Source organism: Lolium rigidum, chromosome 3, assembly GCF_022539505.1.
Source record: "Lolium rigidum isolate FL_2022 chromosome 3, APGP_CSIRO_Lrig_0.1, whole genome shotgun sequence".
In the NCBI taxonomy this organism is placed as follows: Eukaryota; Viridiplantae; Streptophyta; class Magnoliopsida; order Poales; family Poaceae; genus Lolium; species Lolium rigidum.
In genome coordinates, this window is record NC_061510.1 from 377,065,671 (window position 1) to 377,085,877 (window position 20,207).

General features: G+C 45.9%; 1 protein-coding gene across 1 annotated transcript; it reads right to left on the reverse strand.

Annotated features, from left to right (window-relative positions):
* Positions 1–9,355: 9,355 nt before the first annotated feature.
* LOC124697502 (upstream activation factor subunit spp27-like) lies at positions 9,356–14,626 on the reverse strand. Its single transcript, XM_047230086.1, has 6 exons — positions 14,198–14,626; positions 12,480–12,582; positions 12,201–12,372; positions 11,420–11,491; positions 11,171–11,340; positions 9,356–9,478 (listed from the first exon to the last, which is right to left on the reverse strand). Exons 1-6 carry the CDS (start codon positions 14,560–14,562, stop codon positions 9,356–9,358), a joined length of 1,005 nt encoding a protein of 334 aa, XP_047086042.1. The 5' UTR covers positions 14,563–14,626.
* Positions 14,627–20,207: the final 5,581 nt, after the last annotated feature.

Below are 20,207 nucleotides of genomic sequence, written 5' to 3' on the forward strand. Positions count from 1 at the left end.
ACTGTATATAACGTGGTAGAGAGTGGATTTGGTGACTAGGTGTATACGTGAGCACCCTCTAGATGCCGCACGATCTGCTTTGAGATTCGGTTCTTGTCAAATCGGTCTGTTGCCTTCACGCTGTCTTATGCATCACTAATCGTACTTGGCGTGCGCTGCGGGTCCCGCGGTTTCAATGATTGATAATAGGGGATTGCTAAAAATGTGATTTGGGTGTGTTGTTAGTGCTGATGTGGTTTGCTAACCCAACAATGATGGTAACAGGGATTGCTAAATGTGACACGTGTCAGCCAATGAATACGTGCTCACGTATACACCCGGTCACCAGGCTTCTTTTCTAACGTGAATGATAGAAGGATATATTCAACTTTACTCTAAACTCCCCGATTCATTCTCTGGTTCACTACGGCATAGCTGGTTGACAATTTCCTATCACCAAACGAACTTTTGGTTCCTGCCTCTGTTTTTCACTGTTCGAGATACGGCATCGAACGCACGTCAACTAGCATGATGCTTTATCTGGTGGACAAGTTCGGCACGATTGGTATATGACCGGACAACCTGATCTTCTCATATCAGCCGTAGCCTATCTCCTACTACTCCCATTTTATTGTCTGGTTATGGATAAATGTCGATGTCCCCTTCCAGGTCTCGTGATAGGGTGGCTAAAGAAACAGGTAATCATGTCGTGCCGTGCTCCGGTCGCTTAATTATCCAAACCGTATAACATGATTTTTCCAACCGGATGGAGATAATGTATCACATGTCTGAGATATGACCAGGAGCAGTCTCGAAGCTAGCAACAATACCATCAGAGTTATTTTAACGGTGCTTGAAAGGGTATATAGAATGTGAGGAACCGTTGTGAATTTGTTTACTACCTCCATTTCATATTAATTTGCATATTAAAATAGTTAAAATAAAGCTTTGCATGTTTGTCCAATTATGTATGATAAATTATCAATATATACAGTACCAAATGCATATAGTATTAAAACATTGATGTTATTTTGTAGATATTTATACTTTTTTCTATATGATTTATCAAACTTCGCAAAATTTAAGTTTGATCAAAAACTTATATCCGGAGAAATATGAAACAGAGAGAGTATCTCCAAAAATTACGAGGAAAAGAGCGGACTTTTCACGGTTATCGTCACCGTAAATATTCTCTTTTGAGCATATTTACATTGCACATTAGCGATTTGATACCCATTTGTTCATGCTTTTGCTAACGTGTGCTGCTCCACACTTCTTTATTCAGATAGCAACAAATTTTGATGAATTATGTTGTGTTTATATACATGCTGAATTTGTTTTGAAAAATTGATTAGGAAAACATGCATGGAAAAGTTTTGTGTTTTGTTTCGTGAACCAAATTATACGGATCTCAAAAGTACGCTAAAATTATTTCAATATATATTACCTGTTTTTCGGTTTGCTAGGATGAGTTGTAATATTTCTCCCTACACTGTTGCAACCAGTGTCGAGCCGACCGATTAGACATGCCTTACTACACTACAACAATTTGAAGAAATCTGCAAGTGGCTATAATTTGAATTCACTAATTGTGTTGAGTTGAGGATTATTTCAATATAACAAATCTGCCAATCCCAATGTAATGTCCATTCTTGAATGAAAAAAATGGGCATTTTTTCCGCTTCACTCACTTCTGAATGACTCCCTTAGCATTCTCTTTTTTATATTGTGCACATGCTCCGAGCAGTTGTATAGACGGCGGTCTTTTCATAGTCCTAGCATCATCCATAGATAGTAATAAAAATATGTCATTTTTTCTATGAATAGAACTTTCAGTAACATAAACGCGACAATGCGACATCCACAAAAGGGTTTGCACCCTGAATATACATAACAAGATGCACACAAGTCATAACATCGACAAGTAAAATGTTTGAACAAAACCCTTATTCGTGCGACAAAACAAGAAACAACCAAAAGGTGTAGGTGGTTTGGCAGAAGACTGTGGTGCCATCCATGCTCGGTAAAATACTCCATGGTCGTCCGCTCCACTTGAATAGATGCCACCACTAGAAGCTTTGTGTGCTATGGTTGTTTGAGATGGGACCAAGTTCGACGCCAAATTAAGCATGCACAAGTGAATAGTGTAGTTGGAATCTTTTTTCAACGGAACATCATTTCTGTAATCCCACAAAGCCTAACATAGGTTTGTTGCTCCAACAAGGATATGCCTTTAAAATTTACACCAAAAGGCCCATAGTCGGTTATCAAACAAATTAACGGCACTATGTGGTTCATACAAATTTGACGCGACCGGAATGATAGGCCATGTTGCACGAGTGAATTTGTATTCGAAGAACGGATGTTTGATGGTCTCATAACGATGAAAAAACAGCATTACTCACTCTCATGCCAATTAGGCTTGGCATGATTGGCTTTATGTTGAAATGACATGCCATCTTGTATGTATCAATAATGATACTAGTCTAGTATGGTTTATATATACTCAATATTACTCTAGAAATCTAGTTGCATACTCATATCCACAAAAAAAGAATTCAAATAGTAGTAAATATGCAACTAAGAGATAGCATCTAGTACAATAGAGAAAATATCTTATCTTAATTTCTACCAAATCTTAGCTGTGGCAACTAGCATTTCCTAGCGAAAATGAGCAAACCTAACCAATTGACGACTGAAACATGATAGTACTACAAAAAAAAAAAACTGACCCAATTTGAATTAATGGTCCAACCTCCGGCAGGATAGAATCCAGTTGATAAAATAAGCATGATACCCCAAATATTTACCTTATCTACAACGTCGGATTCTAAAGCTGGAAAACAAAAGGCGAGCACTACGGACGTCCGCGGGCTGAGGAATCTCCTATATTTTCCACTCCACCACCTCAAACAAGGAACGCACATGATAGGATAGAACAGGTCAGGACCGGAACCGGCAGACCCCCAACCCAAAAGTTGGCACTATAGTGCTGAATGGGATTCCCCGATTGGCCACCAAGCGCTCTTGGCCCCTGTCCAGTTTGCATCAGCTGACGAACAGCATCCGGTGCCTCTCTTTTGCGTGATCGTTACCTGTCCCCATTTGCAATTATTCAGACGAAGGATGCTCTGGGTATATATTTTCCTGCACATATTTGAGTGAGCCACTAGGAATATCCCATTGCGATTCAGATGCACGGGAGGCCAGATCAATGGCGGTCCTGTCCGACCCCCCATACGGAGGTTGCGAAGGCAAACTTGCGTTCTCGATCCCACCTGAAAGCTGAACCGTGGTGTGCCCGTCAAACGGCTCTTGGTCGCCGCGAGAAGGCAATGGAATCCCACAGGAGCAAAATGCCAACATGGCCATGGCCATGGCCGTTCCTAATCTGAACTCGACGTGTTCTGGTTGACAGCTTGATCCCAGCGACCGCCGCACCGGTATCCGAGAGAGGGAGAGGAATCAGCGCATTTTTCCACCCATTTTCTAGTGGTTGGGCTCGACGATCAGACGCAGAGAGCTTCGCCTCTGACCTGGATTCTCGAATTGGGGTGGATTCAACGCGAGGTTCTTCTGGGCGGTTCTCTTCTGGGTTTGAGGACAGTGGCAATATGTTACTCCGATCGGAATCTCGGAGAACATATCAGCGAGATTCGACAGCAAATGTGGAAAGATAAGGACCAGGACCCGATAACATATTCTACTACTCGGATCCTTTGACAGAGTACGTACATGGATTATTCTAGGTGCAGAAGGTGTACACGTTGTTCCAGAACAAATACGAGCGAGATTGACAAGTATATTACTACTGTCACGACAAATTTTAATCACCACTACTAGTATTACTTCGTTTACAGCAATGCGCAGCATGCTGCTTGGTACTACTCCTCCATTCCGGTACCCCAAAGGCCAGAACTATTCTAGGTACTTAGCTAGACTTACTATTTTCGTGGGATCTACTAGTGTGTCACTTCAACATACATAAACAAACGTTTGACCTGAACTTTCCTTCGACCCCATGGATCGGTACCATCAGCTCGGAGAAGAGACCAATTGCAAGCAAAGAGAGCATGTACTGCACCTAGATGCTTAGTAGAGCTTAAGCTTTTTACAATTTATTATATCTTACGACATTATCATAGATAATGATATATGTTAAAAGACAATAGTTTCAATGCATTATATCTTAAAGGTTGACTCTGTGGTTTAATGATTTTGGTGATATATATGTAGAAATATGATTGGGCTAGCCACTCTTTTTACCTATGAGTCTATGACTAAGATACAACAACACTATGTCTTCTCATTGATTATAGTGCCACATAAGCATTTTGCCTATAATATTGTGCTAAGAACTTTTCATTGTGAAAGGCCTTGGGCTAGTCATAGTGGAAAATAACATAAGATAGTAACATGCACATTTTACTACTCAATGTTACCACCTTCATAGTGGGTAGTATCATATGTATAGTAACATAGAACACCACATCTATTATTATGTAGAGTCATTCTTCCTTGAAATGTGTGATGCGATGGCAACTTAGATAGTTACCACTATCTCCTCTTTCCTCAGTTAATGATATGTCATGTCATTAAAATATTTAGTTGGCATTACATCTAGTTGATGTTAGTACAACATATGTTATTCCCCACTATGATAGTAGTCTTAGACTACTCATAATGAAAAGTAACATTGGGTAGTAAAATGCATATTTAACTACTCTGTATTATTATCTCCATAATGGATGATGAATTCGGTGTGTTATTTCTGGTTTCATTCCAGTGAAATGAAATCGGGAGCTTTGCTCCTTAAGTCGAAAAAAACCCTCCATAATGGGTAGTATCATAGGTGTAATAACATAGAATCAGGGCGGGCCTAGCTCAAGTCAAGGGTATTCAGTTGAATACCCTTTATTTTTGCCTAAAAGCATTTATATGCATGTAGTCTATGATGCTACCTGCATGCATGTATGAAAAACTACATTCTATTCAAACATTCAACCAAAGATAAAAGCTAGCTCACATCATCTCTATCTCTATCTCCCTGTCCCAACACAGCCAATCTCTCCTTCGGTACCATTAGCCTAAATGTGAAGTCCCGGTAAAAAATAAACGCTTAAAGTGTAAAAAATTAGGCTTGGATTTTTTGAATATCTGGGCTTCAAATCCTAGGCTCGCCAGGAATATCATATTTATAATTTTGTAGACTCACTTTTCCTTGAAATATGTGATGTCATAGTAACATAGCTAGTTATCATTATCCTTTTTTTCCTCAATTAGTAATATGTTAAATCATTAAAATGCTTACTCAGTGTTGGCATTGCATGTTGTTTGTATTACTACATATATTACTCTCCGGTGTGAGTTATCTTAGCTTGCTCGTGGTCGTGGTGCAAAGTGCAATGCAATGATGCACGACGAGGGTGGGATCCTAAAGTCTTTGCTTGGGCAGTTGCTGGTTCGAAGTCATTTTCTTCTTCCTTTTTAAATGTCAAAAGGATCGGAAGGCTTTGACTTGTGCAGGGGCCATCAAATCTCCATGGCGCACACCAACGCGGCAACGCACCGATCCAGGACCTGCATGCGCTTTATCCTTATCGATCCGCCTAAAGACGTTGGGTTTGACCTCGCTCCCTTCCTGTCTGGTCCCAAGATCAGATATTTCTCCCTCCTCTTGCACTAGTAGGGTGCAAAGTCGCCGAAAGAAATAAACCGACATGAATCGTGCCCATTCACTCTCGCTCCGGGAAGAGATCAACAAATTTGGTTTACTGTTCCCATCTCCAACTTCATTATGAAAAGAAAAGAAAAGTATGAAGATACCCAGCTGCGCTGCGAGATGATTAGTGGGGCAGAAACCTTTGAGAACCTGAAAACATTTTGAGGCCATGGCTGCCCCCCTGGCTAAAGGTTAAGCGCGATGGATGGAGCGAATCGGAGGCCATTTGATCCAAAAAACAATCGGAGGCTATCCGCGCGACAGGGACGCAAGCACGAGTCACACAGCACCGCCAGATCTTTTTCTTCTTTTCGCCTGCGCATATATATGATTCACGGGTTTCACGCGCGGCTCCGTCAGGTTGCGACCTGCAGCCCCCAAAAATCTTCGGCGATGTTTACGCGCTGCTCTCGCCGCGGTGGCGGTGACGGCGAGTCGACTGCGACGTCGCCGCCACTTGCCACTGTCTGATCCACCCCATACGCTCCTCTCATTCCCAGCATTTCCACATCCAAAAACTTTGTCGTCTGTGGTAACCAGTAGTAAAAGACTAAAACATGGATGCGCCGATGCGATTTACCTGATGAGAACCAGTGTCATGTTCAGGTTTATGGCGCCCCAACATGGCGAACTCCAACAGCCTTTTCTCCTGGAGAAGAGGAACCATGGTTGGTTCAGGTTGTTCGCGATCGAGTCATGGCACAAATGCAAGTGGCAGGAGGATGGTTCGATTCTACGGGACCTGTTTGTTTCCTAGCCACAATTTGCCGAGTAAAAGTGTGGCTATCCACAAATAAAAATATTGAAGGTACCAAAAGTTAGGAAAAAAGTTGAGTCCATGACAAATGAATCATACATGCAATAAAGTGCCAAAGTGTGGCAAAAAACCAAACACATGCCAAATAAATTATGGCTGCCAAATTTTGGCTTGGATTGCCAATAGGCTTGGACTGAGGCAAGGGGACCCACTATCCCCAACTCTTCATCTTGATCATGGAGATCATGCATTTGATGATTGAGAAGGCATCTTGCGAGGGATTGCTTACCCCCGGCGTCAACTGGACTGCGCCACCACACCTCTATTTATGCAGACGATGTTGTGACTTTCCTACATCCCACTATGCTTGACTTCAAGGTCTTCTCCGCGATCGTTGAGGACTTCGGTGCAACTCAGTGCAGCTTCAGGCCTCTGCACCAACATGGACAAGGGCTCGGAAAACCTCATCCGATGTACGGGCGTTGACGAGGCACTGGTTGCCCATGAGTTGAGATGCCATGTGGTGCCTTTCCCCCTCCGGTACCTTGGGTTGCCCCTGACGCTGAGGAAGCCGAGTGCGACGCAGCTCCAATATCTCATGGACAGTGTGGCCAACAAATTGCCAGGATGGAAGGCCTCATTGTTGGACAGGGGAGGACGACTCGAGCTAGTCTGTGCGACGGTCTCTGCGATTCTCATCTTTGCCATGATGTCCCTCGACATCCCGGCCAAGACCTTATTGGCAATTGAGAAGATCATAAGAGGGTTCATCTGGAAAGGCCGAAAGGATGTGAAGGGTGCCCACTGCTTAGTGGCATGGAACAAAGTCTGTGCCCCCAAAGAATTGGGAGGGGGGAGGGTCTTGGCATCCCCAACCTCAAGATGATGAACGTATCACTAAGGACCAGATGGTTGTGGCTTCAGCGAGTTGATGACTCCAGACCGTGGAAGGAGCTTAACATTCAAGTGTCCCAAATGTTGAGGCAACTTTTTGAAGGGGCGACCTACTCTGTGCTGGGGGACGGGGCGTCCACCTTCTTTTGGATGGACCGGTGGCTCCCTAAGGGACGGTTGGGTGACATAGCACCAAACCTAACTGCGACAGTCCCGAAGCGCGATGTCAGGCAACACATGGTCCGTGAGGGTCTGCCTGGGGGTTGGCCGAACAACCTTCCTCCGGATTTATGTGCGCCTGCGATTAGGAGTTGTTCGAGGTGGTAGACCGTTTGGTAGGCATTGCTTTTTCTGAGCGTGTGGAGGATGCTTTTCACTGGGGCTGGGAGAAGGACTACTCCTACTCCGCGCATTCGTGTTATCGAGCGATGTTTGACGCTAGGGTGGAAATGGCTAGTGCATTGCAGGTATGGCGTTCGAGAGTTCCGTCAAACTGCAGGGTGTTCCTTTGGCTTGCGGCAAGGAACAGATGTTGGACAACCGACCGACTAAGCAGGCATGGCCTACCTCACCCGACGGCGTGCCCGTTCTATGATCAGGTTGGTGAGTCTTTGGATCACCTTCTAATGGGCTGCGTGCTAGCACGCGAGGTCTAGGCAACCTGTCTGCGTTAGTGGGGCAAGCTACATTGGATGCCGCAACCAGACACCAAACTTGTTCGCTGGTTGCAAGAGAAGCCTGGAGGCCCGGGAGCAGACCGCGACTTCTAGACATGTGTGACCCTCATCTGCTGTGTCTATGACGTCATCGGAATGATGTGGTCTTCGAGGGTGTGGCACCCTCCAAGGTTGTGGTGATTTCGACGATCTCTGACGAGGCCGAGCTGTGGCGAGCGGCCGGGCTGTTTAGAGGCGTTCTCGCGCCAGTGGATAAGTGGAGATGCCGCAATTAGTCCTGTAATGTGTGTGTGCTGTTTTTTTAGGTAGGGTGGAGTTGCGTTTCACTGTGTCATAAACATGTTGTTTATCAGCCTTTTAGCCTTTCTTCTATGAAACAGATACTCTTTCCATGAGGTATCCTTGCAATTATGGCTAGGAACCATATAGGCTCTACTATCAGGACCCCGCCCCGCTTCACACACAGACGGATCTCTACATCAGCAGCCACCAACCAATTATGGCTAGGAATCATACAGGCTCTACTATCAGGACCCCGCTGGCGGCAAACACACAATCGGATCTCCGCATCAGCAGTCACCAACCGAGGGACAGTGCCAGAAAGCTAGTGGCTGAACCAGAATCGACGCTGCCACAATCTAGCGGCTGAATCGCGTTTCAGAACAGTCTAGCTGCTGACATTCATGGATTCGCTGCCAGAGTTATTATGGTCGTGCGTCTCACACGAATCTCACAGATTCTGATCGCGCGTGAAGCTCAGGCACAATGCCAAAACGAAAGATCGAAAGATCCCGGTGTTGCAGGTAGAAGAGAACAGTACAGAGATACATAAAAGGTAGTACTCTACTAGATACATTCCTGCTGAAAATCATCCAGATAAGGACATGAAGAGGAGAAAGATTCTATACGAAAGCAGGAGCAACAAGTCGCACCTTCTGAGATTTTTTGTCGCCACGAGGGAGAAGTCACCTGAGGAGACAACCAATCTTATCACCATCCCGAAGCATGGCATGGAGGACCCATAGCTTCAGTAAGAACGCACAAAAAGCCGTACAGCAACACAGACCAAGAGCCATGCTTCTTTGGTAGAAAAGAACATTTTCTTGAAGAGCGCGAACCCACGGACGCAAAATTCGGTAGACATTAAAAGACCCTACTATTGATAGTGGGAGGAAAGTCCACGCCCCCACACGATCCACACAAGTTAAAGTTCCACATTTTCGCTGGCAGCTCCTAAATGTTACAACACGGTTACACATTCTGCAGAAGACAACAAAATCACCCGTCCTTATGGGTTCTGCAGACCGGCCTGGTACAGTGCAGGTCCTACGTCGCCTTTGTGAAGTGGGGATTGAGCAGCTTCGAAACCGTGAACCCGGTGAATGTGTCAACTTGGAATAGGTCCTTCAGCTTCTCGTCGCAGATTATTTTCCTCCGGTCAGAAGGATCCTTTAACACCAACAAAGGACGAAAGCAAACTAAGTTTTACGTAGAAGATTTGCTATAATCATAGTATTCGAACTAAATCATCTATACTGAAGAGTTAATGGATACATCTGAACATACAAAAGGAATGCCTGAGTTTTCTGACTAAAAAGTACACGAACCCAATATGGTCCATTGATCAATATGCCTCCACTTTGTCAAAATATTTCACCTACAGAAATTTTCATTCTAGGACTTTGAAATTGATAAAACAAGGTGATAAAAAAAATGCACTGGTCGCAAAACCATATTAATGATTGATTACATGTGCTACTGATCGAAAGTGTGGATACTTAAATGAAGAGTTAGTCCTCACAGCTATAGTAATACTAAAACATTACCCAAGAACTACATCGTTCTAATAATTTCCCATGGCTGTTTGAAAAAGACAAGCAAAAGCTCACAACAGATTATAAAGGACACGATTTCAGTAGTCTAGACCTGTCATTCATCCTAACTATCCGAATTGTACAATATTAAGAACTATAGTTACTTATTAGGCCTGAGGATGCATGATAGCATTGCAGATATGAAGTTAACCAAATAATACCACAGATCTTAGTATCAGGTATCAATGTAAATCTGTTGTGAGAATAAGAATACAGTAGAATCTATGTGGGCGGATGGTAGTGTGGTAATCGTAGGAGATCCACATATTGGTCAGGACTAGGGGAATAAGACATCATGTGCTTATGTATAATTTAGTGGTTGTTCGCAGGGCAATACCATCCATTTAGTAACATTATTTCTGTAGCTCATATGCCCGAGCATCGTTTGGCCATGATGTCATGTATTTCGAGTCGCTCGACTAGTCCACGACTAGTCGATGAGTCGCAGCTGCGAGGTGTACTCAATGTCTCGACTCTGACTCATTGGATGAGTCGAGTGGCTCATTCGACTAGTCACGACTAACCTCGACTAGTCCAGTTTTTTGAGTCAATCAACTCAAAAATGTCTCTTTTTTTTCAATATTGCCTGGAAAATCAAGATCGAGCTGCCCAGTTTCCCCCCATGAAACCCAAAACGAATCCTCACTCCTGCCGACCTAGACCTCTCCCTTGGTTGGCCCCGCCACGATCCTGCTGGCTAATGCTGCAAGCTCATGGCACCCCCACCTGTCCCTTCTGGCTCCTGATCTTCTCATCCACCTGTTGCTGCTGCTCCGAGGCTCCTCCACTGGTTGATGTGGGTGCTGGTCTGCTCCTCCCTCTGCTGGCTGCTGCTAGTCTGCTCCTCTGCTGGTGGTTGCTTCTCCTGCTGGTCTGCTCCTCCACCGTCTGCTGCTGCTCCCAGAATCCTCCCACAACTCTCAACTATCAGTAATTAACTAATTATATACTATGCTATTTTATAGTACCTACTGCTGAGTCATGACTAGTCACAACTAGTTATCAGTCGCTACCCCAGATCGACTCATCGACTCATAATCCTTGCATGACGTATCCAAAAGTTACAGGCTAGATGACCTTAAACAGAAGTAAGTGCAGATAAAAAACATAAAGCCAACAATAACTACATAGGCCTTACCACACAGTGCAAAATTTCCTACATGCACAATTAAATGTGCGGTTCTATCAACAAGTAGCTAAAACGCTGAGCAGTTCAAATTGATATTATCACAAGCATTAATGTGACGTCCAGGAATAGAACATTTACCTGCAAGTTATTCGCTTTTATATAATCCCACATTCTCTTCACAACATCGGATCGTGACAACATACTCTCACCGGTGCCAATAAATCTTGCTAAATCTTCTGAAAGTTGAACGGGCGCAAGAAGGCCAGATGCAGACCCAGACCCAGAGGATCCACCTTTTTTCTTGTTTCCTGAAAAATGGATATTATATCAACAGCCTTGCAAGAACAAAAACTCACGCTGTAGAAAGCTAAGTAATTATTTTCGAACCTTCATTTCTGTCTCTCTTTTGAGGCTTCTCTTTGGGTTCTTTGGGTTCCGATCTCTTGGGTGAGACAGGACCTAAAAAGAACACAGAGAATTAGAACTTCGGAGCTAGGTTAGGTGGGCAGCGATAATTTAGATGTATCCATATCAATGAGTGAATTTGTCTAATTATGACACATGGAACCAGCTACATCATTTAATCTTGTAGACATGTTAGATGGCAAAGGTCCTAATGTATGTAATAAGCACAAGATGATTAAATAAATCAGCCAACATTTAGTCCCTATAACAAGTTCCAAACAAACATAGGCCAAGTAAGGTTATACATTTATGATCATATAACTATCAACAGATACACTCTTATATACCGGGTCATACTTATACCACAATAAACTGCAGTTTTCCTTCCGCCTATCACAGCATGCAACTCTATTAGCTGGGATCCACGCTAGGAGGGCAACTTTTTTTTGCTATACCATGATGCACAATATTATGTTCTAGTACTGTCAGCAGTGATGAAAGCATTCTGTTAGTGCAACATATAAGTCAACATCAAAAATCATCAACTTAATGGAGTTAAATTTAAATATCTACTTGCAAACAGTATGTTTTAGATTGAGTTAGCATGCATATCTTTCTTTTAGCAGGCAAGCACGAGTACTCTAGGATGTGATGGAAAATAAAATGGATGCTGTGTATCCCTTATAGTAATACACTAATTCCTCATTTTCACTGTACACATGTGTGTATGTCTTGCCAAGAGAGAGAGAGGGGAGAGAGAGACCCTCAGAATTCAATGGCCAGATATGCTTGGTCAAAGCTTTATTCATTTGGAACATATCGATTGAATCGACATTAAAGATCTTCTTCAATGCTTCATCGCACAGAATCTTCCTCCTATTGCTTGGGTCTTGCAAATTATGTTGTTTGATATATGCCCAAATCTTCTTGACAACCTGGGAAGCACGTCATGAAATAAGACAAGAAATAATGAATGATCGACTAATCTATCATACATCTGCTATGAGACTTAGAAGTGACAACAATAAGAAACTGATGTTACCTCTGTCCTGGCTAACTCAGAGGCACCGACAAACTCTTGAAGTGCTGGGGAAATGCTGCATAATTTAGTGAAGCCACCAGCCTTTTTCTTGCCATCAGCCAACCTATGACATCAATAAAATTCTTTTTTTTAAGAACAAGACTATGGGAATGGTATGGCAATTTAGAAGTCCAAAATATTATCAACAAGAGAAGTCATGCAAATTTGTAACAGATTGTGAATCTTGAGTTGTCCACAATATTCCGTTCTAATCTGAATAACCATTGGATTCACCAATTTTTGACCGACGTACTACTAAACTTAAGTGTGAACTTCAATTAATTGTACTCCGTCCGATGCATATTACTTGACGCTAATATAGATGTATCTAGACACATTTTAGTTGTAGATACATCCATTTTAGCATCAAGTAATATGGATCGGAGGGAGTAGTAAAACCATGTGTTTAGAGGAACCACATTGACTGGTCCATAATAACATCTTTAGTACCTAATTTTCACCTTTAAAATATATTCAGAGAAGTGAAATAAGAAGTTCACAACTTGAGCACCAATACTACCAACTAGTATAAAGAGAAATATCACCAATAATAAGGAAGTAAAAGATACATCAGAACCCCAAAATGTAAAATAGCAGCAGCCCTACCAGACCTACACAAATATAAGTGGATTATCCACCACCGAATTGATCAAAAGAGTACCAAAATATAGAACAAATAGGCACATGATAGCAGAAACGCCAATTGTCGAGTAATTGTGTTGCTGTACACCATGAAGTATAAATGGATGTTGCTTCTCCATATGTTCAGATGTACACCGGTGGTGTATGCACCAACACACGCCCAGCGCGCACACAGAAAATGCGACCAGAAAAATACTAACCCATTTGAATGTCCCTAAGTAGTTTCAGCGCAACCTGGTGAGCATACGAGCTTCGTTTCTATACTGATTTGGGGGTATTATCCAAGCAACTAAAAAGAGTAGAATATTTACTTAATTTTAACAAAGATAAGCATTACAATATCACGTGCGTGAAACATGAAAATGTATGAAAGGTGGAAAAAACAATTGCATTATCATCACCAGAAAGTTGCAACTAATGACCCTGCAAGACTCACCAATACATCAGCCTCTAGCAAATCTATGCATTAGACCAAACTACATGATGCAACCGCAGACGACAAACATTAAACAAATGCCGCCACCAAGTGTTCTATGCACATAACAACCAGAAAATGTAAGCCGCACATAAGGAACCTAGCAAACATCAACCATCCCAAGAAGATGAGAAACCACCAAGAGGATTCAGGAAACCACGACAAGCTCAGCACGGTATGGTCAACAGACACCTGGGCAAATCAGGCTAAAAAACAGACCAAACGAATCTTGTCAGATCAAATCGAAAAGCAATACCAAATCCAAACAAAACCTTCGCAACCAATTGGTCCATAAACCAGGCATTGTTTGTTTTTCCAGTGAGATACTACTAGCAGCAGCTTTATAGTGGTAAAAGCCTAAACAGAGGAAGCAGCCTGCAATCCCGGAGCCCTCCAAGAATGTTCTTGAATCTTTGCTACTATTGGGACAAAAAGATATGACATGGGACTGCACAGTGCTGCCACACACCATGACAGATCGACAAATACAAGGCACCCAATGAACCCTAAACGAAGCAGCAAATGCGGAGAGAGAGAGAGACAGAGAGCGAAAGCCCCTCACCGCCGCTTCTTCTTCCGGCCGCCGTCTTCCTCCTCCTCCTCCTCCTCTTCTTCCTCCTCTTCCTCCCCCTCCTCTGCCCCTTCCGCGCCACTACCCTCTTCTCCCTCGGCCTCCGGTATCACCTCCTCCGGATCCTCCTCCCCCTGTGCGGGCGCGGCCCCATCCGCATCCTCCCGCTCGGCCTTGTCGGCGAACTCGGCGAGCAGGAGGTCGACCTGCTCCCGGAAGAAGGTCTTCTTGTCGGAGAGGTCGACCCCGAAGTCCTCCTCGAGGCGGCGGCGCAGGGCGCCGGTGGTGGTGGTGGTGAGGTCCGACTCCCGAAGCACCTCCCGCAGCCGCTCCACCAGCTCCGAGTCCGACACCATCGCCGCCTGGTCGGTCTGGGAGAGCGTGGGCGTGGCACGCCGGTGGGATGGAGAGGAGGAGGGGCCTCGCTGCTTCGCTTTGGTTTCGGTTTTGCTTGGGCTCAAATGTGGGTTTTTTTTTTGCTCTAGGGGTGCTCTGGCCCAGATACACCCCTCCGTCACGTTTTTCCAGAGGCTTTCTTTGCCCTCTTTGCCTTCTTTCTGCCGTTGTGATGACACGATAGTGTGACGATCGTTGTTGCTGCTCAAGTGGACGTCAGACCAAAATGTTGGTGTTCCTGGCTAAAACCGATGTGCAAAGTGGTAATACTATGGACTTACTACTACCTCTATCCATAAAAGAATGTCTTAGATTTATCTAAATTTGGATGATAAATCTAAGACATCATTTTATAACTGGAGGGAGTATTTGGATTTACAATTTGTTTTCTACTATCTCTGTTTAAGTCGTATCTAAATGTATTTTAGTTGTAGATACATCCGTATCTAGAAAAAAGTTGTCGAGTCACACATGACGTTTTTAGCATGGATTTTTTTTTCTATTTTAGACCCTAAACTTGTGAATCCCGATCTAAATTAAACCCTGGAGCTGTTTGTTACACTTGAAATCAACAATCCTAACCAGGATCTCTCACTGACTGACAGTGGGTCCCATGTGTCAGCATTCATCTTCTTCCATTTTTTTTCTTCACCGCAAGTCGTATTCTAACGTAGCATGGCCTTCCTCGGCCACTTGAATTGTTTTGCTACCTGGTACCACTAGAGTTAGAATGTGTTATCCCAACAATGACATGTAAAATGTTCTCTGAGTTGGATAATAGTGAAGAAATAGCATATCTTCTCCTAGCTAGAACATTGTCTCTTATTGGAACGACAGAAGAATCATTATACAAGACAATTTATCTTAGTTACTCTAGCATCACACAATTAGCTTCTTTAACTTTAATGTATGCAAGATTTCTTCTGAATGGTCGGATAATTACACTCTTTGGATAAGCCTCGGTGTCATCGAAATGTATCCTTTTTGTGAACCAATGAGCATAAGTATATTAAGATCGGTTCCTACTAAATTAAAAATACACAAAATTTAACACATATGAACTTAAAAATTACACGGATATTGCTAGTTGGACGTGACTGATGTCTTCTTTTTAACAGAACGAGTGGTGTCCATCTATGAAGTTTCTTTTTTTTTTGCGATTATCTATGAAGTTTCTTTTGACAAGTTAAACATTGTGCCATTGTGTTTACCTTGTTTACAGGAAGTCATGTCTTATTGATTTCGATATTTTACACAATTAATTAGACATATCAAACTAGCACATCGAATTGTTCATTCTCATCTCATCTTGTTTCCTCAAGTATCTTTGATCTGTTTTGTCAGTTGGCTTTATTTATAGAGCGGGACGAAAGCCTGCTTTGTTTCGAGAATGTGGAGCATCATGACACCATCTCATTTTTTTTTGATAAAGGGAATATATTAATATCGAGAGATACCAATTACACCCAGCCTCTGCAACAACGTACCACCCTAATGGCACTACGGATGCACACAGCCAAAAAAATAAAAGAAAACTAAGAAACAAAAGTCCCGCTACAGTATCTTGGGCCTAACAATAGCAATACATCCACCACCATGACAACACCTGAATTGCAGACTCTCCAAAAAACGACGCTCCAAGAAGGGAACAGTGCTCCAACACCGTCGTCGCCCGATCAAAGATCTTAGGTTTTCACCCTGAAGATAGTCCCCACTCTCAAAACAATGCCTCCACCAAGGTCACTGCCGAGCACAACCAAGCTAAGGCCGGACCTTGGGTTTTCACCCCGAAAGGTAGGACTCGCGCATCACATGTGTTGTCGCCCCCACTTTCATACCGCCGTTGTGAAGCCCGGACACCAAGCAAGCCCCTCAACAGCGCGGAGACTTGAACCTCCCTTAGCTAGTCCTCCCTCCGGCTTTCATGAAATTCTCTTCTTCCAACTTTCATCATGGATCCATAGTCACTTGATGTCAACACAGAAAAGAGCTTCGCGCCGCTCCCTCCAGTAACCAAACGGTCGGAATAAAAGCATGGGTGCGCACGACCGAATACCTCACATCCAACGAACCGCAGGCATCGTTGCACTGGTACATTCGCCGTTGGAGCATTCCGGAACTCAACATTCCGGCCAAATCGAGAGAAACCAGCCTCAGAAAGATCTTAATCTTCGCACAAGAAGAACCCTAGGACAGCCACCTTTCTTCAAAGAAGCAGACGAGCAGGCCCCCACGCCGTCATCCGCCGTCCAACGCCGACAAACGAGGTTGAAGCAACCTCCACCGCAGAGACCTGGCGGGATCGAGCAGCAGGCCACAGCCCACGCTACCCAGATCGGGCCCGCGCAGCCCAGATCAGCCCGCACGGTCGGCCGCCGGCAAAGCCGCGCCGCCTTGCGCCGGCAGGCCTGGCCGCCGCCCACCGGATCCCCGCGTCCGCCGCCGGACGTACCACCACCGCGCAGCCTTCGAAGAATCGCCCCAGCGCGGAAGGGCTCCGCCTCGCTGCGCCTCCTCGCCCTCCGCCGTTTGGCAGCTGGGCGCCGCCACCACTGCCCGGGCCGGCGGTGGCAGCGGCCAGGGAGGCTCGGGAGGGCGCGCTCTAGTTCGCCGGTCTTGGGGCCCTCCGGAGCCGCCGCCGCGCGAGCGGCCCGGGAGGGGTTACGGGAGGAGAGGGGTTGCACACTGTGTAGTGAACCTGAAGCTAGCATTAGGAATATACTAAAACCACTTGTGCCAAGCAACGGGATGAAAACACATGGACCAAATCAAAATTCAAGTTAAATGCAAGTAATTTAAGGAAAATAAGGTGCCATCTCCTGATCATCTCCTACACCACCGATTATAGCTACATAACGTCACCTGTGTGCAAAGAACGAGTCTAATCGAATCAAATATGTGCATTGACGCAAATATACATTGAAGTAGGAGTCGACAAGTGAAATTATCATTTCGATGTGATGTTTTGTACTCTGCGCAAAGTAGGTCAAATGATGGTGTAATGTTAGATGGACCGATTCAACTCACGCAAGTCAAACTATACATGGAGCCAAAATAGACGTACATCAGATGTTTATTTGCAATGCAAACCTAACCGCACAACGCGACCATGCAAGCGAAGCACCAAATTTGAGTGCCTGGCTCTTCCCGACGGCACCTGTTTTGTCAACGCTCCGTTCTCGCTACATGTGAGATCGACCCGTCAAACTCATGCAAGCGATTTACTTCCTACCTATGAAGATAAGTTCCTTTGCCGGTTTACAGGGACACTCCACTGGTAGAAAATGGGCTTTAGAGCATCTCCAGCCGTGTCCCCCAAACCGTCCTCCAAACCGCGCCGGATTGAGCGTTTGGGGGACGTGTTTCGTTCGTGCCGCGTTTGGGACGTCGCTCCCCAGTCACGTCCCCCAAACAAAATTTCGTAAATTTTGAACTTAACTAGATTCGATTAGATTCGTCCAAACTTACATAGATTCGAACGAAATTTGACTAACTTTAAAACTAAACCTAATCTAGAACCACTTGCGGCGGCCGGAGGCGTCGTAGTACTGCTGGAAGTTGTACATCTCGTCGGTGACGACCTCCCGCTTGACGCGCTCGTCGACGGGCTCGTCGACGGGCTCGTCCTTCACCAAGCCGCTTGGTCCTGCCTCACCGTCGTCGGCGAGGTCCACCGCCGGCTTGCCGGAGTCGCGGATGGACATGGCGATCGCCGTGTCCAGGTCGCCCTCCGGGCGTCCTTGTCGTCCATGGATGCCAAGAACGCCGCCCGCAGCCCCGGGCAGTCCTCGGGGTCGTCGCCGCCGGCGATGAGCCGCCGCCGCCGCTCGTACTCCGCCAGCCAGCCGCCGCCGCGACGCTTCCTCCGGCTCCTCCTTCACCTCCGGCTTCGGGATGAGGAGGGTGCCGCCGCGCCTCCCTTGCTGCCGCCCGCTACCGCTACCGCCACGCCTCGTGTTGACGGGCGTCGCCGGCTCCTCCTTGACCTCCCGTTTGGGGACGGTGTAGGGCGCCGACCGGTACGACGAGGACGGCGTCAATCGCGCCGGTCCCGAGGAAGAAGAGTGCGAGGAGGACGAGTACGTCGTCCTCCTCGGCTGCCATTGAGGAGACGGCGGCGGCGATGACGGCATCTCCAGCCTTGGAGCGCCGTTGCGGAGGCCGCGGATGACGTTCTCGAGGGTGCGCCCGAACGCCCTGCAACGGGCGCGGCCTTCCCCTGTTCCAGGTCGTTGGGGCCACCGACAAGGTTGTCGGTGCCGTGCATCTCGATGTCGTACTTCGCCCGGAAGTACGTCGTCCACCGAGCGTCGTTGTCGTTGACCGCCCATGTCGGATCCAACCGCTCCTCGGCGGTGAGTTGAGCCCGACGGGCCTTGATGGCGTCCCTCCATTGGTCCGTCTTCGGCTTCGGCGGCGGCGGAACACCAATGCCGTTCACGGCCATCTTCCAGCCCGCCGCCGCTTGGCAGCCGCATGTCCGGCGGGACCGGATACCGGGCGTGGTACAGCCGCCCACGCCTCCGCCACGGTGAGGCTGCCGCGTCCGAAGCCGTTCGTCGCGGCGATCTTGCGGGAGGACGAGCTCGACATTTTTTGAGCGGCGAGGAGAAGATCTGGGAGGGGGGAGGCGGCGGCGACGAGAAGGATTACGAGCGGCGATAACTGCAGGGCGTCTTAAAACAGCGGCGGCAGCGGGTGGTTGCACGCAATAACTCCGGCGTGGACGGCCACGCGGCCATGCACGACGAGACGCGTCCCTGCGTCGCCTGGGAAAACAGGGACGTCATTGAAAGATCGAGATGTCGCCTAGAGGGGGGGTGAATAGGCAATTATAAACTCTTGCGGATTTGTCTTGTAAGAATGCGGAATTAAACTAACGTTTAGTTTACAAGCACAAGCCCTCAATATGCTAAGCTCAACTAAGTGTAACAATGGCAACTAGAGCTAAGCAAGATAGGCACAAGATATATGTAGCACAAGTCAAGCAAGATATATGAACTTCAAGCACGATGGCTATCACAAGGAAAGAGAGCTCGGGTATAGGAATAACCGAGGCACGTGGAGACGAGGATGTATTCCCGTGTTCCCTTGCTTTGCAACAAGGTACGTCACGTTTGGAGGAGTGGAGGTCCCACGAAGGATTCCCGCGCCACGAAGGCTCACCCTATTCTCCGAACCACACCCACGAAGGATAATGGCCCTTTCCTTATGGTTAGCTTTTCCTCCGCTCCGGAGATGGCAAGCTCCACAACCACTTCACGAGCTCCACGAAGGAGAAGCCCGGGCCTCTTCACAATCTTCTTGAAGAGATCACCGGAGCACCAACCGCCAAGCCAACTAGGAGGTTTCCCTCCAAGAGTAACAAGCTCACGGTCTCTCACTCGAACTAATCATGGTGGAGAGCTCAACACTATGCAATGATGCAAATCAAGAACACTAGAGGTGTTCAAGTCCTTCACTCTCAAATCCCACCCAAACAACAAATGCTAGGATGAGATTGGAGAGGAAGAATAATGGGGAAAGTCAACAAAAGACTCCAAGGTCTAGATCCAAAGGGTTCCCCTCACTTAGAGGAGAAATTGATTGGTGCACTACTAGGAAA

What these genes read in the sequence shown, in the direction of transcription:
- LOC124697502 (XM_047230086.1), bottom strand. Translation starts at nt 14,562, where the DNA reads ATGGTGTCGGACTCGGAGCTGGTGGAGCGGCTGCGGGAGGTGCTTCGG. An exon ending in AAAGAGAGACAGAAATGAAG is followed by an intron (nt 11,341 to 11,419) that starts GTTCGAAAATAA and finishes TCCATTTTTCAG; the next exon opens with GAAACAAGAAAAAAGGTGGA. An exon ending in TAAAAGCGAATAACTTGCAG is followed by an intron (nt 9,479 to 11,170) that starts GTAAATGTTCTA and finishes TTGGTGTTAAAG; the next exon opens with GATCCTTCTGACCGGAGGAA.